Below are 27457 nucleotides of genomic sequence, written 5' to 3' on the forward strand. Positions count from 1 at the left end.
TGCCCTTTACATTTCTGCCTCGAGAATACGACTTTTTCGGTCTTTAAACTGAAACAAATTTCCAAATTTAAATTTTATTGTTCCTATTGTATGGGGGACACCTGGCGTTTGCCAAATGCGGTCTTTAAATTTCTATTGTCGTATTATTAAGTTGGACACCATATCTCACAAGACAGTGCACACATGAATGCGATTTTAATAGCCAGATGAATCAAGGACGTGGCAAAAGGCAATTTTACCGAAACCGCCCATTATCGCTTTATTTTTTAGAATTAAACCAGGTGTCTTTAACAAAACCATTTTAAACGGACAATCATATCAAGTTGCAAAAACGTACTAACCGTGTTAATGTAATCAGCCCCAATGTTCTGCCCATAATAACGGTGATAAAATTATTGGGTGTGTTTCTTATGGAGGCCCCAAATAACCCTTTTCGAATAATAACACCCAAATTGGATCACGTAATATTTACCTCGTTAACACGCTCACGGGGAAAGAAATTTGTTTGGAACGAACGAGGTTTCTGGGGTGAATGAATGGATTAAGTAATTACGTGTCATTTAGCTCGGGATTGGATTGAAACGTAAAAAATAAGAATTTGTTAGCTGATAAGTATTTATTTCTCCGCATAAAAAGGCAAAACTGACCTAAAGTAACTTGTACTAATAAATCTAAATTACTTCCCCGAATGCATCAGAAACTATCATGGGCAATACCTCGAAGTTAAGGAGCTTTCCAAGTGCATGACGGAGCAATTGTGAATCTATCTGAAACATCAACAAACGTGAGTCATAGCAACGTCGTTCTTAAGGAATGTTTTAATCCTTAGACTCAACAATATGCCCCCTTAGGGATTTTGATATGTCTCCCTAGGGGACCTTAACATTGCACCAATCTCCTGGCAGGGGATGCTGAAGTCTAAGTAAGAAGCCTTCCTCGGGTAAACCAAATGTGTTTCAGGTATTATCTTTTGACGCCCTGTAAATATCTCATAAAGTAATATGCTAATTTGCTGGTTAAGCCCGTCTCCCTCCCGCTCGCGCCACTTAACCATTTAGATGTAAATTCAAATTGTTTACAGCTGATCTTTCCCCCGATAATTTCATATCTAGAATAGAAAACAAAAACTAGCAAGTATAATGAACAAAAAATCGTAATGGGGACGTGCAAAAGTTAGAGTTTGGGGGTGAAGAAGAGGCAGCGGATGAAATTGAATCGGACGTCATGAAGGGAGAAGAACAATCGGATTAAGTGTGCAATAAGGAAAAAAATATACTAATAGGGACTAGAAGGAAATAAGGAACATATCAGACGCTAAAGTGGAAAATATGTCCGTAACGGTAAGGAGAGCAAGAGCGACGTACAGTGCTTGAGATAAATGAAAAATATTGAAAACATCATATTTTTTCGTTTAATAAATTTGAATATTTACTTGCGTTATCTTCGTACCAGTTACAGGTCAAATTTTCCCCTGTAGCCCCGGTGCTCAATGATTTCTTTGCTCGCTGTGCTTCAGTGAGAGAATATTAGTTTTACAAGCACTAATTATACTCGCTTCTGAGTAAACTTCTAAAATGAACTAATTACCAGTGAGTTTACTGACAGCAGCAGTCGAATAACCTAAAAAGCAATTAATAAAACAATTTAATCATCATACTATTAATTAAGTAACGAGATCACAGCCAAACTTACCGCTTACACGATAACGTTCAATTAATATTTTAATTATAAACACCATTCGAGCAGTGAATTTATTTTGACATTCCACATTGGGCAATCCGTATCTCTTTACGTAATTTAAATCCAATTACAATAAATTTGCATTTACTAAATTGTGCTAATGAGCTAGATATACTTTACTTACTAAAAGGGCGGGACCATCCGACTAAATTAGCGCACCGATTGGTGAAATTAATATTACGCCAAAATCGATTATGCGAAATTATTATTGAGCTGTAATTGCTCAATTTGCTGAAAGCGTTTTCGTGCTACAAACGAGGTCCGTAGCAATTTAAAAATTACTTACAAAAAGCTTATGGAACAAATTACTTGACCGCACCGTCAATTTATCCCTGATTTTCCTTTATCTGCGGACAGTAAATGGATTGAAGCCTTGCCCTGTATTACTCAAATTGATTGAGTGTCGATTTAATGAGTCAGTACTTATAAAGCTTTTACTGGCGGTCAATTACATGGAACAGCACAGCGAACGCTAAATTAACAGGTATGGACCCACGCACAAAGCGATTAGCCCGTATTGCGAGTAACTTATGGTTACGGGCAGAAGGACTTGGTAAGTCCTTGGGAAAAATTCAGGATCATATACCGCGGAAATTTATGGCTGAAACGTCTAGACCCTACGCCAGCCAACTGGGTGTAATCGTTGGGAGACGCAGCGGATTGAAGCTGTTGCAGACTTCAATTAAAAACATCTTGGTATACGGCTTTGGGGCTTCAATTAGGTCAGATATATGAACAGGAACTTCGTCGACAAAGCAAAAAATGGAAAACGTAGAAGGAAAAACAGAAAGAACGCTTTACATTAGCTTCAGTAGAGTTTTTTGTGGTACGCTCCATCTCCCAGATTTACAATTTAAATCGTTGCTTTAATGGTCAATTTTTCTTTTTTGTTATTTTCATTTTTCCTTACTTCATATTACTGCCTTACGCTCCTAATATTGCGATAAACCGAAAATCATCCTCGAAACGCCCGGTATATCAAACTCGTGATTTTCCATCCACTGGGTTAACAGACGTGACCTATAGCACGAAAACTTTGACTTTTTAACAAATCGCATTTACTAAGAATCTTAAAATGGAGGTACAAAGAGCGATGGAAAGGTCACCGCTTGACATTTCATTACGGGAAAAAATCGGGACATGGAAATCTGCTACGGCTCAGGCAGATATAAGGAGGCAGTCGCTTCGAAGATCGGAGGATATAATAGAGGAATCGTTTGCGACCATCCAGAACTGGAAAAAAATAAAAAGAAAGCAGAAAACGTCATTGACTAGAAGCAGACGGGTAGTAAAACGTCGCTTTTTACCTCTTGTTACATAGATCTGAGTTATCTACAAATGTGAAACTGTGACCGCGCAGTCGCCAACCACAGCATTATTAAATATATACATTATTATATACATACGTGTTACGTTGTTATTATGTGTGTAAATAAAAGCCAAAAAATGTTAGCCAATATGAATAAAGTGAGCAACCAGAACATCGATTATTTCCATTGTATTTCTCACATTTGCCCCTTTAATATCCTAATTTGCAAACCACAAAACCCTTTAACACCCAATACAAACATCACCCTTCTTATTCCAAAAGCCAATTATTGACACAAAGGCCCACCAACGATGAACAAGCTGCAGGCATTCAAATTCCTATCTTGTCAAAAATGCTCTTCCAAAACATGCAAACTGACCTCTCTCGTCCCTTGGGATCGAGATTTCGTATTTTTACAAAAGCTTATAATCCATTCCTGGCATCATGGGACACACACCAAGGGAAAGTTTCGACACCTGATGAGAATCATATTCTTGGACTGCTTGCTGTTAGGAGGCACGTGCGAAATGTCCCTAAAGTGTTTACTTTATACATGGCTGAATAGGATTAGCTGTGACCTTGGACCTTTTAGTTGGAATCAGTGGTGGAGGGTCATAATAGGATTCGCCCTGATTCAGCTCAAAGTAGCAGCACGCCCATGCTGAATATTGGAAATTCCCAAGAGGCGAAAGTTTCAAATTCATGATCAATAACCCTCAGAATTCACCAAGAATAATTCAATATAAATTTCGTTCTGAGAAACTGGACATGCAAGGGTAATTGGATGCTTTGTCGATGGGAATTGGTTTTAACGGCCTAATACCTTAATCCCTTTTTATTTTGACTGCCCTGTCAAGATGATGTAGGATTCGTGATTTAGTGCCCTGGCGGTGACCATAAAATCCAAAGGATTATACATTACATGGAGTCCTGTCACCTTCAATGAGAAAGTCACACCAGGATTAACAAATTAACAAGAAGGATTTTTGTATTAATAAAAGGCGTTTCGTGTAAAAGTGTTAGATGGAGACTACTTGAAATGTGAGATAACACAAAAGGAAAAATCTTAAAATGTTTCTTTGAGAATTTGGATGTGTTTTTAAAAGAGAATCCCTTAGTACTCTCACTGCTGCTGGATTACAGTACCCAACCCCTATAAGCGGAATCACTTTTGAAGGGCATTAGATTCCATTTTAGTAGAAAAGTGATCATTTGTGTTTTATTGATTTACGAAGTCACGCGTATATGTCATTTTTTATGCGGGTCACGGATCCGTACCGGAATCCGTACACCGGAGAGTATTGTTAAGAATTTTGTATAAAAAAAGCTTAAAATGAAATATAACTGATAATCTTTTCAGGTTAGCTGAGTTTGAAATAAGGGTGCATGATCTTAGTCTAATCTAAACCTAAACATAAATAGACGTTCATTTTAAAAACGACTGACCGTAAGTACGTGCCCTTAGGGCGTTCGATTACGACTCTAAACCTAGGCTATAAACAAAATCGATCAAACAAAAAAATAGCAGTCATCCCAGCATTTAACGATTCACCAAGTTCTAACACTTTTTATGCGATTCCAAATGAAAAAAATCAGATTAAGAACATTTTTAAGTATTCGGGTGTATTAGCTGCGTGCCAACGAGCATCGGATCCGTGACATTGGCAGTCAATGGGTTAAAGTGCACCTTTGAGGCCCTGGACGCTCAACCGAAGGTTGATATCGGTCCGGGTTTGTTGATTTGTTCGAAAATCAAAAATTTTCAAATTTACTGAAAGTTTCTAATGTTCACTTCGGTCATTTCCCGTCATTCGTGAAAAATCTTCTCGACAAATTCGGCAGAACGTTCGGGACGTTTCTCACGGGACGCGCAGATATTTAGTTTTCTGCCCATGTTTCCACTTTGGCCTTCGGTAATCTCGAGAATTTTTGGATCATTCTTCGTTATTAAGCGTTATCAATTTCGCTCCCAGTTTCCGAGATACTACGTCGCACTAATACCCATTTTCTAAATCGGGTCATTAATGAATGATTTGGCAGTCGATAAAAATGAACTTTTTCATTGGAAGTCACCGTAATAAATAATACCCATAAATTGAACTTGTCTATTCTTTTGGGGAAAATTTGCAAGAGATACGATCACGTTCCCAAATAAAATCTATTGCGATAATAATGAGGGCTAAAAACGGAAGCAGCTTCGCAGTGTAGGATTACAAGAAGTGCAGCACCCACGTTCATTGAAGATAGCCAAAGTTAAATCCTATTATATGGTTCAATTCAGCAAAATGAGCTTCTCTGAGCGACATCGCCTAACGAAACAGGGAGAGATAATTAATTTTTTTAATTAGCAATTTAAATCCCCACACCAGGAGAAACACACCACACACACACACACATAACACGGAGAAAACAATGGGCCATAAAACGGAAATTGACTTATCCTTAGCAGCACGTTGCAGCATGGAATTAATTAGCTGTACAAGAATAATAACCTCGTTGGGTAAAGAGTGGAGGGGCGCAATTGAAAAGGGGAACAATTTTATTACCTTAATCCCCTCGTGTGCTAGTTTACGTTTGATTGGCAGTAGAAACAAGAGTTCCCCGCCTATGTTTCAGTCGAGGCATCCCCTCCGATTGGTTGCATGTACAGGATAAAGAGGGGGCAATAAAATCAATTTAATGCCTCCACTTGTTTCGGTTCATCATAAACTAACATATTGTGATATGATCGTGTGCTAGAGAGAGATAGGCATGTGCATATATCTACATGTCAAGGCTCGTTGCATGTGTAATGTGCTCCTGGATTCATGGAAAAAAATGGAGTGTGTTCAACGGACTATTGACAATGCTAGTATTTTATTGCGATTTACGTCTATTCGACGTGATGTTATGTAATTAAGTCGGTGAAATATTTGGTGTATTTTTTTTTTTCAGCCGTGGAAACAGAAATGGGGGTTCCATTATGAATCAAATTACACCAGAGACTAAAGCTATCTAAAGCGGATCGGTACGTGACGCAATCCAATTATAGCAGACTACATTTCAGATCTTGCCAGCCTTCGTTTGCGAAATTTCTCTTTATAGGTTTTTGTTGTTCAATTTGACTCTTCTGAACATTAAAAAAAAATGATAAGAAAAAGGGTAGTTAATGAGGAATCGTTTTAGTCCAAGTTTGGAATTTGCAGCATTTACGTCGAACCATAAATAGATGCAACGGGGACCGCATTACAATTATTATTATAAAAAACACGAATATTAGTGGAACTTTGGAGAGCGCAAACTTTGGAAAAACTAAAAAAAAATTTTTCCAGGATTTCGCCGGGTAATTACTTGGGAAATCGAGAGAAACGGTGTCGCGGGGGGGTATTAGTACTCGGATTAATTACTTCGATTTTAGCCATGTCTTAAACGATGCTATTTATCGCCCGATGAGCGCCAACAAACACGAAACTTCTAATGTTTTGACCTAGGATTCTGTATCCACTGATCAATATGGAAAGTCTCTCTGCACGGGACTGCAATCTCCTGTGCGGATCATTGGAGTTAATAGAATTACTTAGATTCGAACATAAATTGATTTAAACTGTGTGCATATCGGGTATTTCGGACTTTTATGCAAAGATGGTGATAACTGTACATCCTCGACAAGAATGCTAATGGTTCCTGCGTAATTGCCGAAGTCAAATTCGCCGTGTTCCCCTATTCAATCCAATATAAGTGCCACATTCTTTAGCGGACTAAAATCTACCAAACATCGCGGTTCGGATTCTTTGCTTTAGACTCCAATTACAAAGAATCGTGAGGGAGCCTTACTACGCATGCGATGATTCGGAAAATGCATCGAACCCACACGTGCGCGTCAAAGGTATATGCTTTGTCTTCCTTTATCGGACAAGTTCGTGCATTTTATTGGTACCTACAAAAATTTCGAACCCTTCAAAAGCAGGGCAACTACCCGACTAAGCTCGTCATGTCGTTACCATCCCAACATTTCAATTTTGCATCGCAAAATATAATAATAATTAGCTAGCATCAGAAATATAAACCGAGCATTAATAATAATCATTAGGGAGCCCTAAACTGCTAAACAGGATAATTATCGTTCTGCTAATTTATGCCATAACGCGCAAAATGAACACAACTCGAAACCTAATCAATTTGAATTAATACTAGACATACTACGACAAATAATATAATATGGTAAAATCACGCCAGCGTCACTCAAATCAGCAAATTTAGCGAGGGTCATCAATTCTAGGCTCGATTTGGAAATTAAATTGGAAGGAGGGGCCTCCAGCGCAGGGCCCACGCCCCATTCGGAGTAGTCCCACTCTTACTTGGAGCGATCACTTCAGTGCACGTCGGCAGCTTTGCGAAGCAACATAGAAAGTTAAAAAAAAAAGTCATCAATGCTGCAGTGGTTTTTAGTCTTTTGATTCGGGAAGTTGTCTTAGTGAAGTTCATCTGATGATTTGTACAATGGAAGACGCGAAAACGGACATTAAGTCTAAAATTTCGTTCAGTGTTGAGTCCCTCTTAGCTTCACCGATCAAGTCTTCTTCCCCTTTGCACGATAGAATTGTGGATGATAGTTCCAATTACTCGGAGAACGAGGACAATAGATTAGACACTTCTAGTGAAAAGATTGATGATGATGAGGATGAAGAAAATATTACCGTGGACGATGAGGATACGGACGGTGACGGACGGGAAAGTCTGAGTCCGAACTCGCAACATACTGTGATCATCCCTCAACCTGTACATCCCTCAATACCGAGAATCATGCCTCCCGGGCATACGCAGTGGCCTTTTACGTGGGTTGGGCCTAATGGAGCTTTTAGGTCAAATTCACCTCAAGGTAATTATCTTTTTGCTAATTTTGGCCTAAATTAAACCCAACCATGAGCCGCCAATCCTCGGACAAATTAATGTGGGTTCGAAGTGCTGGGAGTCATGACTTCGTGTGATGTGTCGCAGGAGGAAGTAGAAATTAACTGTAACGATCCGACGGGGAACTTAAAATAACACTTCACGTGAAAAGTCAATTTTAATACGAACCTCCGTATCATTCCTCTGTAAGATTAGGAAAACCGTGTTCTTGCACTCGATTTTATATCTTCAAGCACTGATTAGATGTATTTGAATGTTACGTATTATTTCTACATCACTTTTCTTCATCAGGAATTATGGAAATTCACATTATAATAAATTTTTTTAATCGTGTATGAGACTGATGCACCAGGACGTTTCCTCATACACGACGCGAAACATCCTCTCACCCTTCCCCAGCTAAGTCGAGAACCAGTGTACTTAAACATAAAGAAAGTGGAGAGTAATTCTAAACTTCATAAACAAACGAAATATTAATATTCCTTCATTTTAAATCCAGTGAAGGTAAATATTAGACAGGGCGTTGTGGTAAATTTTAAGACAAAGCTAAGAGGCATTAAAATCAAACCAAAAACACAAGTGCAAGGTAATTGTTATGTTGGGGATATCCTTCTTTCTACCTCTAAATGAGTAAAAAAAGTATTTTAAGTAACACTTTATGTTTACCTATATCACATACGCAAGCAAATCTACAATATGCCCGACTCAAACAGTCCTTCACGGTCCAAGTGCGTAGACGGAGTTCCTCCCTCTTCAACATTTTTGCATCATCACTCCTCAACTCAAGTGCTCTGTCTGTTGCAGATGCTCACATTTCACCCCGCCAATGGATTTCCCGAAGTGCACCCCACATTTACCCTTCTGATCCCCTCAACCCGTTTTCATGACATTTTCTGTGCGCAACTTTTCTCCCTTGAAGCCCAAGTCAGAATCTATTACCGTTTACGAGTTCACTTATCTTCCAAGTTTTAAGTTTACTTAATAGCGTACAATATAAATTTCGGAAGATTGGTCGCCAGAGGCGTGGGAGATGAAAATTTTGAGGTGGTCAGGCAAATCGTGACCACCTGAAATGTATCACCCTGTATATTTTGACTACAACTCGTAGACGGCGAATGAGTAGGTTTTGGAGAATGCCGCCCGTAAAAACTTCTACTTGATAATCTGTAGAATTCCGTAACACCTATTGGAAAGAGGTCACGGTCTGGTCTCAAATACTGACAACCGTAGGTACTACCAAGAAATACCAAATCCTCACAAGGGCCTGAGAATGGCAGAGGTACATCTCGGACCAATCCATTTGTCATCTACTGTCAATGTCAGATGTTGCTTAATCGACGCTGTACGTTTATGGTTCACCACCTATCGCGAGACTTTGATCACCCGTTATATCATCAACATTTTTAATCTTATCTCTAGCGGATCATCGGTTTTCAGCTTAATTAATAATTGACGTTGATTGTGTGTTAGGTCAGGCCTAATTGATTGGCTCCTAAAGGAATTTACTAGAGATACGTAATTAAATCCGACACTTACTAACTACTTATAATAGTGGAGAAACACCTGCAAATTGCGCACTCTTCGATAATCGGGAATTTGCAAGCCACGCATGCAGAGATAAGTGCGTCTGTAATTTTTGCTTGTAATTTTTAACTGAAACTAAATTCATTCGTCGTGAGCAATTCTCGTAAACAGGTTTCACCTTGTCGACTTTAGCTTCTTCGAATCAGAATTCCTTTTGAAGTTTGAGGCCCTATGAGGAGTAAAGGATCAAACTTCTTTTGGCCAGTTGTCCGCTCAACGTTTCACACACAACATGTACGGAAGGCGTTATTTTTGTCGTGCCAACAGCGACGGGTGTTATTGTGACTTTACGGCCCGTTGCCGTGAGCGACGGGCCGTAAAAATATAATAACGCACGTTGGCCCGTTAGTAAACTTATCGTTTCCCTCATGGAGACTAAGAGGTAAACAAACAGTTTCGATATTTTCGTTCGGAAATAAATGTTTTCTAGTCGAGGGCGGGGAAGAGTATCTCGTTTGAGTTATGCTGTTATTCGCACTTAGTTTGATAACTGCAAAATTTTACTGGCGATCATTGGATCTTTCATCGATATCTATAAAAAGCAGAGAACTGATTTCGTAAATTCGAGAATGCAAGACGTACTCCGTTCTTCTCTTCGATCATCCCCGTGAGAGAAAATCATGTTCAATCAAGTCCATGTGGTTCGAGCTGAACGGGGCGGCTACGACATCAGCTGCGTGTGGAAAACATTTAAAAACACAAAACTCTCTTAGAAATTGCTAATTGAGATAATGTGAAGTAGCAATATTTAAAGGATAGTCGGACATATATTGATCGTTAGTTCTACTAAATTATCTTTCATGAGTTTTCATTGAAGCCGACTCACTCACAGAGAAAGTTAACCAGCGCGTCTTGTATACCTTCTTAGTGAAGTAAGAATTCAACGATTTGCACTTTATTCTACCATTCTACCTAGCCTTCTCGGTAAATTTATATCTAATTGCAATGTTCTTAATAAAAATAAATTAATAAAATAATAATTTTCTCTTTTATTGCAATTTACTTCTGAGGCAATCCAGTGGCGCGCCCACATGCACTATTATTGTTTTACAACCGATTATCACTAGAGTTCCGCTATAAGATTATCATACTTTTCACATTAATTACTTTCACTCGTAATATTATAAGTACTCTCAAAAACTTTGTGCTTTTTCAGTCAAATAGGTTCGTGCTATGTAACGAGAGAATGGTTCAAACCAGGCATCACTAGGTTGCATTTAAATTGCAAATGAATAAATTGGTACATATTCTCGTCTTTTGCAAGGAAAGTCCATTAGTGCTTTCCTTAATTTACCACTGGATTCCGCAATAACATGCTGCAGTATACCCCTTTGAGGATATCGATATATCAATATTCTCATTTGCAGCTCGTCTCTTTAGTACCTTGTTTTACAACAAAACTTTGTACCGCTATTTGCTGGAGCCATAATTTCAACATTGTTCCAAGCTAATAAAGCGTACATTAAAGCTCGATCAAGTGAATCGATCATCCAATTACTTTAATTAATATCCTGTACAGAGAGCTAATAAACAATTCCTAGAAAATAGAGCAGCTCTTCATGTGAGCCGAGATTTAATTTGATCATGTTACACCATACTTCAGTAACGAATTGCGGCATAATTGCGCAGAGTATTCACATTTTATGAGATTTTAGAAAAATGTTCAAACCTCTTTTTGCTTTTGCAGCACAGTGTCGGTTAATTAGCAGTTAAGTTTATTTGCTCCACCACTGGTTACTTTATTTCTCTATTGATACAGACGAAGTGGCATCTCACTTAGTGGCAGAGGGTCATACGTCCACCAACATGGGATTAGCAAACAATGGTAAATTACCTTTGAAAATCAGCATTAATTGCCTTCAAAACACAGTTTTGGAACATTTCATAAACCACGTTAATAGGTTAAAGTCCCAAGAATTATTCCCTCATTTGCCTTAATTAAACCGATTATTTCCTGATGGAACAATTTAACAATTGTCTAATGAAATTGTTGTTTGGTTACAGCTAACCTCCCTAACCTCAGCAGTGGCGGGCCTCCGATTGTGCGCTGCGCACTGAGGAAGCACAAACCTAACAGGAAGCCTAGGACTCCTTTCACCACACAGCAACTTTTGGCCTTAGAGAAAAAGTTCAGAGATAAGCAGTATTTGAGCATAGCTGAAAGGGCGGAATTCTCGAGCTCGCTGAGGCTCACAGAAACTCAAGTAAGCTTCGATACACCTGTCCCTAAATCTTCGGATTTCCCTTTCGGCCACTATGGCCACAGTTCTGTACAGTGGTATGGCTAACTAGGCCTTCGCAGACAGGTAGAAAATTTTGCACGCCTGTTAGTTTTGAATAGCACTCATTTCAAAGGCGATTAACTTCTTTCGCTCTCTTTGTTGGGCACTGACATTCACACCCAAAAATCTTAACACATTCATCAAAAATTAATGGTGAGGGAATGTTTCGTGTTACTTTTACGGCCGAGAAGTTTTTTCTCACATTTACATTTTGCTTTCAGGTGAAAATTTGGTTCCAAAACCGGCGAGCGAAAGCAAAGAGACTGCAAGAAGCCGAGCTGGAAAAACTGAGGTTATCTGCAAGGCCTTTGTTGCCTCCTACTTTCGGCTTGTTTCCAGGGGGTGCGCCCTTGATCTCCCCCTTCCTGACTGCGATGGCTCATCGACCGCCACATTTCGCGTTTTCAGGCCCGGGCCCTTTACTGAACATGCCCCAGTGAGAACAGGGCCGCAACTGAGATGGTACAGATTGCATTTTTATATTTTCAGTGCTCGATGCGAACATGTCACCAAAGCCGGTGTAAAACTGTTTATATGATTTTCCACAAGTTCGATTTCCATTGACATTAAGCTCATTAGTTATTGCCATGGAAAGTAAGCGTTTGTGTCTTAATCCCCGACCTTCAAGGTCTGCGTGAGACCCGGTTTGGACTGCAAGGTTCTCAGATAATAAGAAGAATTTTGCGGTCATTACCTGCTCTAGCTGAGACCCATTATATACAAATATATAATTACAAATCTCCCTTAAGTTGTGATGTGACATATTGTCTAGACAAATACTACATTGTTTTGTATAAAGTGCAATAAATAGGAATGGCTTGTAAAGATGGTTTACGTGTAATGATTTAAAAGACTGACTAGCCCTTTTGGTTTTTATTTATTTTGTATATAATCTTTAGAGGTTTAAGTTATCGGTCCAGAAGAGGATAGATTTCTTGGCCCGAAATAGCCAAAATGTGTAGGTGCTTTTGCCTATGCGGCCGCGAACTAGCCTCGTGAAAACAGGAATAATCACAATTAACACAATGAGATATGAGAAGAAAGAGAAATGAGAAAGGAAAAATGAGACTAAGCTTCGAATATATGCATTCTTGAATTTCATTGTGTTGACAATTATTATCATTGTCGTGACAAAAGCTGCTAACAGTTGCAAAGGCAAAAAGACCTACGCATTTTCCATTTAAGTTATCCGCCATGTTGTAAATATTGTTGTATATTTCTGTAAAATATTATGAATAAATAGTTGTTTTTATTTAAAAAAATGAGCTTTCCTCATATGATCCAGACCTACTACTGTCGGGTTCCCAGCGACGATATCGCCGCCATATTTTGATTCGGCAACCTTCGTTCAAAGCATTACGGGACAAGTTATTGGTTTCCGGACAGTTTAGGAAAGAGATAAGCTTGCGGCTAACCTTTAGTTTGTCACCAGTTTCCACGATCTATCCTTTTTTTGCTTTGGTGGTCAATCTACTGCTGGGCCATTAGGGTCAAACTAGTCCCAGCTTTATCTGAAGGATAGTTTTCATGCAATCCATGAAATTGATCGATACGCTTTTTTAATTTCATCGTTTTTTTTCGAAAATTTCAGATCGAAGAATTATTTAAAGATCTCTAATACAATACAGGGTGCTATGAATTTGCGTCTAAAGACGAGGATCTCGAACATGATAAGGACGCAGTCAAACTAGTGCAAATGCAAATATACCAACATGTTCGAATGCTGCGGACGAAAATATTTTCGAAAATTCCCAAATTTTTGAATACTTGTGCAGATGCCTCAAAACACGAATATACCGGTTTTTCTTTAATGTAATATCTAAAAAAGTGCTTATCGTAGAACGACAAGGGGAAGATAGCGATTAGACAATTTCAATAGAAATTTTCTACAGAGACTTATCTCGGCATAACAGGTGCAGAGGATGGAATTCGTTCAGGTTAATTCATTGTGCAGCTATTTGAAGACATTTAAGGAACATTATAGGAAAGTAAATTACATTTTGGGGCTAATACGGGCTATTCGCTTTGATCTTGAACTCTGACATTTTGATCGAATATTTGACCTGAAATTCTGTTTCTGCTGGCTCAGTACACTCGGCGTATACCAGCTTTGCATAGATCTTTCAGGGGAAATTCCATGTTTTTTCGCAACCCCGCAAAAAGTCAATTGACTGCTAACATTTTGAGCTTCGGGCGTTTCCACAATAGACCGAGCTAATTGCTGCTTGTGATTCCCTCGTTTCTTTCGGGCATGCGCAGCACAGTGCATGTGCACCTAGTTTGCACGCACACATCCCTGAGCCAATTCCTATATTTTTTGGCGTGTTAAGTTCCACTCTCGATTTTTTACAACGATGAACGTTTCCTTTTGCGAACACAATTCCTCCTCGAGACAAAGACACCTTTGCCGAAGGAGAAATCGAGGTGAAGCCGATGGAAATTAAATTCATGTTTGTCCTGACAAAAACTCGAATCCTTAGAAAATGCCATTTTTATTAAACGGAGCCGCCTCGTTCCGAATATAACCTCTCGGCTTTCCAATTAGCGTGAAAATTGTGACGGAAAATAAGCAGATTTAAATTCAAAATGGATTCGCTGATGTCGGAGCAGACGCTATTACATCCATTACAACTGATCGGATCTAGATCACAAAAGGCAAAAAATGCACAACCGCAAAAACTTATAATTAAAGTGACAAGCGGCCTTAGTGGGAAATCATAAAACACATTTGAGAGAGGCAATTTGTATCATTAATTAAAAAATTTACATTTAAATTATTAATAGATAGCATTCCTGGGCTAGCGATAAATTACTGCTAGCTACCTGTTCTTAAATCGCTTTTCTTTTCGAACTGGTTTTTGCTCGACTGAAAATACCATCTGAGGGGAGATCCCAACCAAAAAATAACGCTTATTTTGGAAACAAGCAACGTAATGAGAGCAAAACGGTTGTGAAATTGGTATCGTTAATTTGCTCCAAAATTGCCGCAATTAAAATCTACTGTCCGACAATTAATTGTTTGCCATTATGGAGCGGGCACGGCCGCAAAAACTGGAGCTACCGGGCTAGGAGCAAGAACCCGACCAACCAAAGCAGAGATAACAACCAATTAAAAGCCATGTTGTATATTGAATAATAATTACATACGGCCGTTTAGCGATCGGCTGCCAAGCCCAAACTAGTCCGTGCTTCAATGACAACCATGCCTAGAAGGGAGCAATACCAATGTGAACTACCTGAAAATTCGCCATTTTTATATGAAATGACATCTTTGAGGTAATTTCAAAGGGGCAGGTGCAAAGCATCGTGAGACCGAGACTTGTGTACTCTCACATTGTGCAAGTCTATCTCATGGTGTTCCATATTCGACTCTCGACGCGGAGATCTCTGAAACCGTAGGAGATGTAGAGTCGGTTAAATGGACGCAAAGTTGTGGGTTTGTGAGAGGAGTACTTTACTTTTTTTATTTAAAAAAAAATCCTATTGATTCTGGACATATACAAAAAAAAAAAAGATAATTGCTATTTTCTTTTTATTTTTTTCTGCGCTCCTATTTTTCAATACCATCATCAACTTATTTTCTCGAATAGGGACCTGATCGTTTTTCCACGAAATCGCCTAAATATCGTTAGCTGAGAAACAACCATATTTCACACTCGCCGATTTGCAACGTTTAAAATAAATATAAATTTTGTACTTATTTTTGTCCTTTGCTAGTGTTCACTTCATAAATAAAAAAAAGTGTTTCCTTGAAAACACGTGATCAGTTCTTTTAGTGTTTTATCAGTAGTATTACTAACCCTTATAAAATTTATTTGAAAGTGCCACTGGAACCACCGGAATGTTCAAAACATATTTTCAAAATCCTGGTGATGAATTTTTTTGATCTAAATGTCGTGAATCGACAAGTGTGGCTCATGGTTGTTGTTCAATTATCGATTACTAGTCGAATTCGTAAAAAAAACGGTCAGATTCCTATTAAAAAAAAAAAGTTGATGATGGTATTAAAAAACCGAAACGTCCTCTCTTCAAAAAGCTATTTTCGCGTTGTAGCGCGAGAAAAAGATTCTTCAAGATGGCGTTCTCCATTTTCATATTTCTGTGCAATTTAACGCAAAAAAAGTAATTATCGTTTTTTCCATATATCTCCTAGAATAATAGGATTTTTTTTTAATTAAAAAGGCAAAGTTCTGCTCTCCTGAAGACACAACTTTGCCTTCATTTAACTAACTCTAACTCCTACAGTTTCCAAGGTCCCCATGTTGAGAGTCGATTGCACAATACCCTCTACATACAGTGGGTCTAAAAGATATTTTGAGTTTCATTAATAGAATTGATGTAATAAACCATAATGATAAAGTTACATTGATCTATTAAGGTTTCCCCAACTTATCCTTATTAAAATATTAATTTGTAAGGATTATGTATTTTTGGTAAAATACAGGATGTTTGGCACATGAACCGTCAACGTTTTTAAATGAATTATGGAGTCATTTGCAAGGTTTTTGATTCCAATGACCTAGATTCTAAAATCCATAGTTAGTGAGAAATTTTTTTTTAGTTTTTTTTTAAATTATCCAAAATCGCCCATTCCAACTTTGGTTGTAATTAAAATTCTTGGGCTCGCTACATCAGAAACAAGAATTTATTACAGAACAAAATTTTAAAAAATTCTACGTTTTTTCAAAATCACTTTCTGAATGCTCAATATTTCTATGAAAAAAAAACTACTTGAGTCTTTTTCACAAAGTTAACCGTTTTCATGTACAAAATTAGATTGTAAATTCCACACTTATTTCCGACGCTTTTCGCAACGTGTTCATGGTTGGTACTGAAGTTAAGCTATTTCGCATGCAGAACTCACTACCATTAAACTACTAATGGATATATTAAAAATTTCAAACCAGTAAAAAGTAACATTAATGAATTTATTGTCTTGCTATACGAATACTTTTTAGACGTTTTCTATGCAATTTAAAATGTGATATTAATCTGAGGTTTTACTGTAACAATAGTTAGAACTGATAATTTCATAAAACACATTTTCAAATATATACTTCAAAGGAAACAGCATATTTCCTATTTATTGGTTAAGTGTACGAACACTTATTACACTCTTTTTTGGGTATATTAACTTAGGCCAACACTTAATCGACCCATTCTCATTTCACTGTAGTAATTAATCTTGGTCTAAGTGTCGGTCCCATGACAAACCCCACATCGAGATTAGTGTCGTAGTGTCGGGAGTTATATTGCAATCCATAATTTGACTGACAAAATTCTTTTGCTTTTTGGGACACCCTGTACGCATATAATATTTCATGTTGTTGAGTATCGATTTTTAGGCCGGTGAGCTGTACGCTCGCAAAAAAGACTGAAGATATTTTAATGTTTGGAGGTCATGGCATTGTTGTTATTGTTGGTTCTGACTTGTCCCTTTGGAAAAGGCAAATTGTAAAGTTTTTATATATTTTCCTACCGATATCGTTTCGTAGATGATTTAGACGAACGTCAACGCGGCCGCGATTAAGATGTTCGTCATCGGGAACTATAAATCGGGATAATCGGGTAGTTTTCTGACTAAAAGACTGGAATACGTCACTAATGTAGATGACATTTAGTGGGCGAAAATGAGTGTCGGATAAGCGACATTTAGTGAGTAAAAGTGAGTGTTGTGTATCTGACATTTAGTGAGTGAAAGTGACTGTTGTGTAACTGACATTTAGTGAGTGAAAGTGAGTGTTGTGTAACTGACATTTAGTGAGTGAAAGTGAGTGTCGCCAAGTCTTCCTTTGTCTGAAAGAAGCTCAACGAATCACCAGGTTTGTTGTCATTTTGTAGGTACAAAAGTTTTTTTTTGCCATTTTCTGAGTCTCGTCCCTTCTTTTTTTTTAGTTTAATTCCAATTGTAGCATACACAAAAACATGGCACTTTTTCCTTGCTAACAAATAGTCTCCTCATTTAGGGGGCTAAAATAGGTGTAGATAAATTACGCGTTTCCCCTTAAATCCTTTTAAATTTAATTTCAGTTGCGTACAATAAGATGCGACATACGAGCCATCCCGGGTTTTGAATGAAGCATGGTAAATCTCACTGAATGAACCAAAAAGGGAAAGTTTCATTTTATTTAATTTTTTTTTGTTATTTCGATTTTAATTAGAGAGTAACAAACTTACAAAAAAGTCGAAAAATAGCTTGGTTTTTATGAACCGAAACGACTGTTGTCCAATTATTTTTTTTTTTGTTACTGACTTCTACTTTTCTATTAAATGCACAATAAGCTGCAACATTGCAGTCGTGTCTTCGAGAGAACACAGCCTTTTTCGCACTTTAAATGTATTATTCGTTAAATCCATTGGACCGTACAATTTATGCCCACTTCAAGTAGCCGAGTTCATAAACAGTCTTTTTCGAACTTCAGTTATGGGAAACTCGCAAAGGTCTTTGCCTAATTGGATTATTACACAATGGCTGATTCTTTTCAGTAATATTAATGTCATAGATAATGAATAAGCCGTAGTTCACGTACGAAATAACACGTTAATAAAATTATTGTTTTTAATAGGGGCACTCATGCGAGCTAATGGCGATTTAGAAAAGATTCCGTTCAACCAATTGCAAATAACGTAAACGTTTAGAATTTCTCTCTCTGCGTTTCTCTCTTTTTTTTTTTTTTTTTTTTTTTTTTGGTAATCGCTTTTCTCGATGGAAATTTTAATTATGATTCACGTTTTAGGTGTGTTTTCAAAAAATCAAGTTTTCATGTAAAGAACACTATAGGCACAAAAGTATCTTTTCATAAAATTTCATTTATAAGCGAAGGAAATTCGTTCTGAAACGCGTCCGTTTATCCTGCTAAGCCCTTCGCGAAAAAGCCGATCTTTCCGCAGGAAATTTTGCCCTATTTTTTTTACAGCAGATGTCAACTTGCGACCTCTGCAGTGGAAACCCGTAACTTCTCCCGCCAAAACAATAATTACGAATTCCCACAATAGTCAATGTTCACTTAGGCTCTCACCCATTTCGTCTTACCAAAAAGAGAACGATTCTTCCGACGAACAGGGCCGTAACTCTCTATTTAATAATTGTAATCGTTCTGTTTTTTAAATCTATTGACAACAGCGAGAAAAAAATCACTCTTTAATTATTACATCAAAAAAAGTGATATAATGAATGGTTGCACAATAGTACGGTTTATTGGGTAATAAATAAACCTGCACTGGTACAGTTTATTCCGGTACTTTATTGCCCAGTGGTCATTGAGTACAAATAAAAACATTTTGCTTTTGAGATGTACCAATTAAAAATTGCAATTTTAATAACAGATTCATGGTGCAGGCCGTTAGTCAGCTGCTTAAATAAGCAAGATCTGGGCCGGTTTGAAACTTCTGCCAAAATATGAAATGATTTGCTTTGAAAGCTTTTCCCAATCGATATTTCGTTTCCTTTAAGTTCCTTAAATTGATCCAAGCGATTAAATTGCGTTTATCCCTCGATCAGTGCCAAAGGAAGGACTAAGCCCAAAATTTTCTTTACACAATATTATATACTTGCAGTATTGGCCAAAATACTCGAAACTTTTGCAAATATCGTATAAATCGAAAAGTTGACGAGCATCATCAACTTTTTTCATTGTACTTTCACTTCTAATAAAAATACACTTTAATCATGACAAAATGAAAAAAAAAAGCTTCTTGAAAAACGTTATGTTTATTGCAAAAAATTCCATCATAACTGGACAATATCGTTGGAGCATAATTAATTAAGAAAAAATCTCATTGTTAAAAAAAGCAACTAAAAAAGCTTTAGTACTTGGTGTTATGCCTCTTCGTCTTGATCACTTCTGCCATCCTTCTAGGCATTAAATCTATTAATTCATCAATTAGTCGCCGATCAACTTGGTGCCAGACGTGTGCGAATCTTTCGAACAGTCCATTTCCACTGCTAAAGGGCTTTCCTATTGGAATCATACGTTCTATAAGGTCCCGTAAATTCTCGATTCGATATAAATCAAGAGTTTGGGCAGGACACCTCGTGGTACACATTTTTTCTCGTTTTAACCACTTTTTTACGAGTTTTGCACAATGGTTGGCATTATTCTCGCGTTGGAAGGTGAAGTTGATTAGCAATAATTCAAAGAATAGAGTTCTCCATATATATCCCTATACATGAATCTATTCATGTTCCCAACTATATGATTGGTGGGGACCGTACTATGCCAAGAAAAACATCCCCATACTAACACACTTCTTCTATCACGCTTGAGGGTGGGTTTGACGTATTTTTATTTGAGTCTTTGGTGTTTTGGACGCTTTACACGAACTGTGTCGTTATTGGAAATACGGTTGTAATTGGATTCATTCCTACAAAGAACTTCTTTTCAAACTTGCACTGCACCGTGAATACGATTGAGTACAAATTGTAACCGTGCTACCTTAACAGCGTTTTTTTTACTGGATGGTAGGAACTTAAGACACCTTCTAACGGCATTCTTCTGGTGGTTCCCACATATTTTTGAATATCCATCTATCTGTATTTTTTTGCAAGATCTTTGATGACGATAGAAGCGGATCGCTGTTTAGTTTTTAGGCCTGCCCGTACCTCTTTTCGGGATAAAATGGCCGTGACTGTTTAAATATTACGCAATAGAGCGCTTTTGGACAATGTAGCCTGATAGAAATGCCTTTTAGCCACATTCCTTGCTTATGAAACGGAATATTTCTGTTTCTCAAAGCGAGTGAATATGATTTGCTTTTCGTCATTGTTGAAAAATAGTGGTCGTATTGAGAAGTTAGAACGACATGGCCAAGGAGGTAGTAAACGAATGTAAAAAACTGCTTTTAGATTGTAACAAAAACAAGTTCCGAGCATTTTGTACTGCACGAAAGGATAATTATTATTTTTTTCTATAAAAGAATGCAAACAACAAAATGTTAATACTATATTTTTGTTGAACGATAATGGGTATTTTTGTTATAATGGGTTTGTTTATATTAGAACTGGGTTATCTAGTTAAAGGTGTAATTTTTTAAGTTCCCAGAATGTCGGCCAATACGGTGGTCACAAAAGCAGAAAATTTGATCACAGTCGCATTAAACAGTTGACAGTTGCCCTATGATTGCCGTGAAACTTTTTAATCAGCTGCGTTCCCACTTTCGGAACCGATAATTTTCTAAAAATTGCTAGCGAAAAAAACTTTTTCGAAAAAGCTCTTCCCAAATTGTCTCCAACAACTGTGCATTCTTGACGTCGAACTACAACATTTCAACCTCTAAAGCCAAAAAATGATTTCCATGCCCGGAAAAGCTCACCTGACATTGCCCTCCTTACTAAAGCCTTCGCGACCATTCTTCGGACCAACGTGATCCATTAGCAGAAAAACTAGTAAAAGCCGAAAGAATTGGGTGTGTCTCGAATAATGATCACGGCTTTAAATAAATTAAAGAAGTCACCTGCAATTTGTGAAATTATTTCCATGAACCGGACTGTAGACGTCTCTTTCTAACGCATTGTAAAGGACGAAGTGCGCGAATAGAAACTAGAAGCTGCATTGTTGAAGTCGAACATTCGATTCGATAGCTATAAACTACTGTTTCCGAGAATTTAATTAATTAGTTTTATCGCGCTTCGAAATTATTTAGAATTGCCTTTTGGGTGTTAAGAACGTTATCGTTGTACCAGCGAACTTGTCATGAAGTGGCGGTTTAATAGAAATTTATTGAAGGTGTACTACATGGGTGTAACGCGATTTGAATATCAGATTCGCAGGATAAAATTCGATGTTTGAAATTCCTCAACAAGGAGCGATGAAGTGCCTCAGAAACGTTTGGCATCCTGAAAAAAGACAAAATTTTATAAAATATTTACTAACGGCGGGGTATATCACGTAAGAGGGGAACCAGGAATGACAAAGATTGTTTCTGAAATAATCTCTATTCATCAACGATCGTTCTGCAAATTTTGAAAACCTTCATAACTACATCACCAAATTGACTAAAAATTCAGCCTGTTCCCTGAATAAGCGGAAAATGGCCTACAAAGTCGACAGTGGTTTTTCTGCCTAGGCAGTGAAAGTGAGTCTGCCTTGCGTCAATAAAACATCAATTTTGTTGTCAATGGGAAAAAACCCATATATTTTTACCCTTCCCCAGTCTTTGGCCTTGCCATAGTCTTTTTGCCAACAACTTTTAAAATCGCTTTTCTATTGAATCGAGCGTCATTTACACAGCTTAGGAAAATGAAAAAGGCGCCACTGCTAAGCGAGTAGGGAAGGTCAAGGTGCGAGCTTACGAGTACGAGCCCTGCTGACCCATGCGAGGACCTGTGTCGTTTCAGGGTCGTATGTTAAATACGCATAGAAATAATTAAACAATAATTATTGTTCTAATGGTCACCAGTTTATTTTTAAGTTCTTGAAATGCGTGTATTAAAATTTGCATTCTGCCGTACAAATTCGAATGTGAATACGTAATCAGTTTACGTCCATCATGGAGGCATTATAGACTCTCTTTGAGTAACATTTGGTGTTATAGAGATAGTTTCGGTTAACACTTGAATAAGCTGCTGCAGTTGTAAACGGTTGCTTTTAATGCCTAGGCCGTGCACCAATTTTTCTTGCCCGAACAATAAAACTAACACTTTACAGCCCGCTCTGAGTCATTAGTTCGTTTTTCTGAATCACTTTCGCGTCACTCACAGAAAAATAGATCAGTTGGTATCAGTCGGTAAAGAAAATTACGTAATTGACATGGCAGAAACGCGGATTTACTGCTTTAGCTCGCTTTTTAATGAATTTGACTGAAGTAGTAAATTTGCTACTTTCTCGCCTTGGGGAAAAAATAGTTGATGTGTGTGACTTAAAAAAAGGGGTGTTTGGTGCGCAATGAATTGCTTTCTACATGAAGCAATTGGGGTCGTATTGTAGTTTTTCATTTATGCTTTTGAGAAAAGGTGCTATAACATTAAGAGATTAATTTGTGTAGACGATTTCGTGGTTTTCAGACATTTTTTTAAGAAGATGCTATTTGGTGTAATTCGAGCTAAACTGAGCAGAACTGGATATAAATCAGGCGTAGCTAAGAGACGAACGGCTACCTATTAGACATAGCGATGGGCACTTTTCAGATGCGGATAATAAATTTTGGCGATCAAAATTTTAGATTTTTCAAACGGCTCTTGCAGCTTTCGAGATAATTAATCGACCTTTTCCTACAGATATTCTGTGTAGACCCATTTTAAATAATTTTAGTGCCTACAAGGCGATATTTTTATCGCGGTCAAGCACCCGCTTACCACCCAGAATTCTTGAGTGGTGTGTCACTCGCCGGTCCTTTTTCCGCGAAATTTAGATTTCCTTATTAGTTGAAGGTTTTTGTCGCTTTAACGAATTTCAGTTGAATCTCTACGAGCCCAGACCCATTGAAGTTAGACCAAAAATAAAAGCAAAATTTATGTTTTCCTTGAATTTAAATGATAAAAAAAATATCATAAAAAGAGACAGAAAACCAAGCACAATTTAGTTTCTTATTACTTGTTAACACGTTAAGGCTAATTTTGTAAAACTGTACAAAATATTTTATGTATGTAAAATAATAACATAAAATTTATTCTGGCGCACTTGGACCATATTTCCATTGAAACTAAATTATTGTCTACCACTGGGTGCAACTTCTTCTTTGGTTTAAAACTGCATTAATGCAATGCGACATAGTTTGTGCAAAGTTTTAGCAATATTCTAGTGAAAAACTGCTCCATATTTCTCCATAATTTTGTTTTTAATTCTGGCACAGACTTGCTCGGAGCAGTGCGCAAGGCGTCTTTCGTGGCAAATTGTTTCAATTGGAGGCAGGTCTGGACGGCGAAAAGGCCACTCTAGGAACGGTATGTTATGGTTTCGAAACCAGGCTTTAATATCTTTGGCTTTATGGCAAAACACAATTTTTACCTCTAATCTGCCACTTTCGGTCTAAGTAAATGCGGCAGGATAAATTCTACGTTTTGATTTCTCACGCTTCGAAATGATTGTATATTTTTTCAAAGTTGGCCTTAACGTGTTAACAAATAATAACAAAATAAATTATGCTCGGTTTCGCTTCTCTATACTTGTTACAGCTTGTTTAATGTTTAAATCTAAAAAAAAAACTTTGTGCTTTATGCTTGGTCCAACCTCAAGGCATCTGGGCTCGTACATCTATTCGATTCGAATAGCAACGAGCTCAAAGTCTGGTTCTCTTTAATAATTTGTCAATAACCGATCAACTGAGACAAACGAACTCACTTCTTCGACGAACCATCAGTTGGTGATGTTTGTGATGGTCATTCTGGGCTGCCGGATTCCGCCTAATAAAGCACGGAATTTTAAAGGCGATTATTTTCATGGCCCGTTGAGTATGAGAACAGATGCCATGAGACCAAAGACAATCAGCCTATTAAAGGTGGAGGACACCACCGCACCAACAATTTATCGTTCCAATTAGCCAAATCGTAAAGATACGTGTTTTGGAGAGTCAATGGTCCTCTAGTCTACCGAAAGCGGACGGCAGCCACTCGCTAATTGGAGGGCACTAAGGGACGGTAGAACAGTGGCTAAGGTCCAATAAGAAATTTTAATGAAAGAACCAGACTTTTGTGAAATAAAAAAAAAATTGGTATTATTTAATAATGGTGGAATCAAGAATGCACTAAACAGTTCAAGTGGCCGATAACAAATGAAGATTAATGATGTTGCATATTCCCATAGGACCTAAGGCCGATGAGGGTGAAAGATCACCCGCCCGCACACAATACCTTTTGTAAAAACCATTTATAACCAATTTTTTGGCGTTTCTCGCTGCGCTTTTCAACGATTACACTCAATAGACTCCTCCATGAATGAATGAACCAAGTCCTTGATATATTTTTAGTTTATGATGATGGCTCTATTCTGCCGAAGAATGGTCACTTTATAATTTCGAGTGCTATTATGAGGTCGCATAAATTCACTTTTTGTTATTGTAGTGACTTTTTCTCTGCGAGGCTCACACTTGTACTTTTCAATGGAATCTATTTGGCCGCAAACTGTCACTGCAGTAGTTTATCGTCGAAATGTGAATTTTCAGCAGTCATTAGGCGATTTTCGAGAGAATGAGATGAAAGAGTCGGTTTTTCATGCTGGGCTATTCACACATTCTTCGAAATTCTAGTAAAATGGTTGTTTAATGGGTTCATTCGTAAAATATTACTTTATAATGTTATTAATAGACCCAATTCGAAAGGAGTATCTGGCACTCGGCAAATACAAATCCCTTTTCAATAATAGCAAAGATCTTTTCAAAGCTTTTAAGCCTAGAAATTCAGGGATTGTCCTTTTATTGTATCGTTTATTGTACCATCGGTACCACTACTTATTGTAAGTACAGAACCAAATTAGCCTCTAATTCTCATCCAAGTTCACAATAAGTACTGAGGGAGGCGCAGAACATGAAAATATTAAATTAAGCCATTATTCGAAATATGAAATGTTTCGCTCTGGTGACGTCCTCAGGTCACGAACACGTAGTAATGGTGGTAGATGGTGATGATACTGTTGATGAGGTGATGAATATTTCTCTTGCTTGGAAGGCATTTGGGGCGATATAAGCGGATTTCATTCCTGGGGGATCGGTGATTTTTGTAAAATGAAATCGAAAGGATTTATTTTTATCGAAAATCCTTGAGTAATAACCATAGATATGCTACGTGGATCTGAGACCTGCATCCAGCCGCATTATTTTTCTGTTTATTGCCGGTGCAACGGGCCCAACTGCATCTTCTGCAGTTACGTCGCCACTTATTCTTCGAAGTAAATATCAAGCCGATCTGAAAGAAAAACCGCACCTTTCCCTTAATTTCCTTTTCCACCATTTAGAAATTTTACTGATCGTCGCCATACAAGATTCCAAACCAATAGCGTAATGCAAAATATAGTTTTGCGTAGACAGCAATTTCACAAATATCTCTTTGTACACCCCGTCTACTGGACCTTGCATTAAATTGTTGACCAAACAAAACGTACCATATGTTTGCTATTAGAATGGCAGGATCAGGAGCCTAATTCATTTTTTAGTACATTTCCTGATTACATTTAAGCTTAATTAAATTGTCAATCTAACAAATTATCAACACTGAACCCTCAGCATGGGTTGCTATGCATTTTTTTTTTAATAGGAAAACCTTCATATGTATCCGGCTTGTTTTCCTTGTAACCGGGTTATGTGAAATTCATCCTTTATGGGAACGCTTACTCCCTAAAAACTTCCTTTTTGAGACGTGAATCTGCTTGGAGCTACCATTCACCATTATTTCAAGCGGAGGCAAGAATTCCTTCATCGTCTTCATTTTTCTCTTCAACTTCTCTATAGGTCTCACTTCTTCTCCTTTCCCCCTTTGCGTCTCACACAACAGTTTCCTCACATAATTGTTAATCTTGTCCCATGCATTCTTACTTTTCAGCATCTCCCTCACCACATTTTCCGCTTCTATCTCCATTCATGAATCCTCGTTCAACTTGCTTGTATAACCTTGCCATGTTATGGATTTAAACTTGGTATGCTCCGCCTTGTCCTGTGTATTGTTACAATATCAACAACATTCTGACGATGTTTCCTGTTCGATCCTGTACAAATACTGGTCTTGGTCACTCAGCAACTGCATTAGGAAATAATCGATCTTCCCGTCTTTCTCTTGTTGTCCATTCCTCCACCCTTGGGATAAGTTTCTTTGCCCACCTCGCCAACTCTCTGTTCCCTTATCTACAAAATGTACCATTTGTTCATAGTTTTGTTCCTCGTTTTCAATTTCAGCCCAGTCCTTTATCAAGACGTCAATTGCCATAATCCCTTTCTTCACTTACGGCGTCTCCGTGGACACGGATTTATATGTTGAGCATACTCCAAACGTCGCCCTTCTTTGTGTTTTCGTTAACTTCCACCTCATCTTCTGTTGGCTGGATTCTCCAAGGCATCTATTCACTGAAAACCTTGGAAACTGAAAAACCATTTCTCCGACCTGGAACTGTCGCTAAGGGATATATCGTGAGTGTCGGAGAAGCTGATTTTTCCTTCTCACTAGTTTTCTACTGTTTTGTCTTGACTTTTTACTGAATTTTATCGTATTTTTTTGCGCGAAAATCGGTGCTTTTTGTGGTGATGCAGAAGATCGTTTTTTTATTGAATTGCTAACTCGGCTTCGATGATCGGATGGGAACCTGCAGATGAACGTGGAAAGAGGCTAGCTACCAACTTTTTTTTTGCTTCTAGGGGAGGGAAACCTTCATAGATACCTGGCTTGTTAGTATAACGTCCGGGTTATGTGGGATTCGTCTCTCAAGGTGACCCCTACCCACTAAAAACCTCCTCTCTTCACTCTGTATCCCCCCGGACCCGCTGTCGCGCGTTGCTCCAAGAGGCGGAGTATTTCCGCCCATTCATCCATCGATCTTTAATCTTCCACTTGCAATTGCAGCTGCCCTCCTAAATGGCTCACATCTCCCCATCCCATTCCTATACCTCTTCACACTTCACAAGGTTTCCTCACGTGTTGTCTGTCTGTGTCCCTCTCCACAGCACTTAAGACAACGCTGTGACCTACCCGCCCCACGGCAACGCTCCGTAATATAGTCCAACCTCTAACACT

The 27457-nt window shown here is 38.0% G+C and overlaps 2 protein-coding genes across 2 annotated transcripts in view; both read left to right on the plus strand.

The window, feature by feature from the left end:
• The first annotated feature begins 7379 nt into the window (after positions 1-7379).
• LOC136343283 (homeobox protein MSH-C-like) lies at positions 7380-12634 on the plus strand. The gene is made up of 3 exons (XM_066289901.1): positions 7380-7907; positions 11528-11727; positions 12027-12634. Exons 1-3 carry the CDS (start codon positions 7517-7519, stop codon positions 12243-12245), a joined length of 810 nt encoding a protein of 269 aa, XP_066145998.1. The 5' UTR covers positions 7380-7516; the 3' UTR covers positions 12246-12634.
• Positions 12635-17519: 4885 nt separating this feature from the next.
• Trc8 (TRC8 ring finger protein) overlaps positions 17520-27457 on the plus strand; it is a 30113-nt gene continuing 20175 nt past the window's right edge. The window contains exon 1 of the mRNA XM_066289907.1: positions 17520-17627. The gene's annotated coding sequence lies outside the window, so the exon portion shown is untranslated. The remainder of the gene's footprint in view (positions 17628-27457) is intronic.

The sequence above is a fragment of the Euwallacea fornicatus genome, chromosome 14 (assembly GCF_040115645.1).
Source record: "Euwallacea fornicatus isolate EFF26 chromosome 14, ASM4011564v1, whole genome shotgun sequence".
Taxonomy (NCBI): domain Eukaryota; kingdom Metazoa; phylum Arthropoda; class Insecta; order Coleoptera; family Curculionidae; genus Euwallacea; species Euwallacea fornicatus.

Coding starts and splice junctions, on each gene's coding strand:
- LOC136343283 (XM_066289901.1), top strand. CDS start 7,517: ATGATTTGTACAATGGAAGACGCGAAAACGGACATTAAGTCTAAAATT. Junction 7,908..11,527: donor TAGGTCAAATTCACCTCAAG/GTAATTATCTTT, acceptor GTTTGGTTACAG/CTAACCTCCCTAACCTCAGC. Junction 11,728..12,026: donor TGAGGCTCACAGAAACTCAA/GTAAGCTTCGAT, acceptor TTTTGCTTTCAG/GTGAAAATTTGGTTCCAAAA.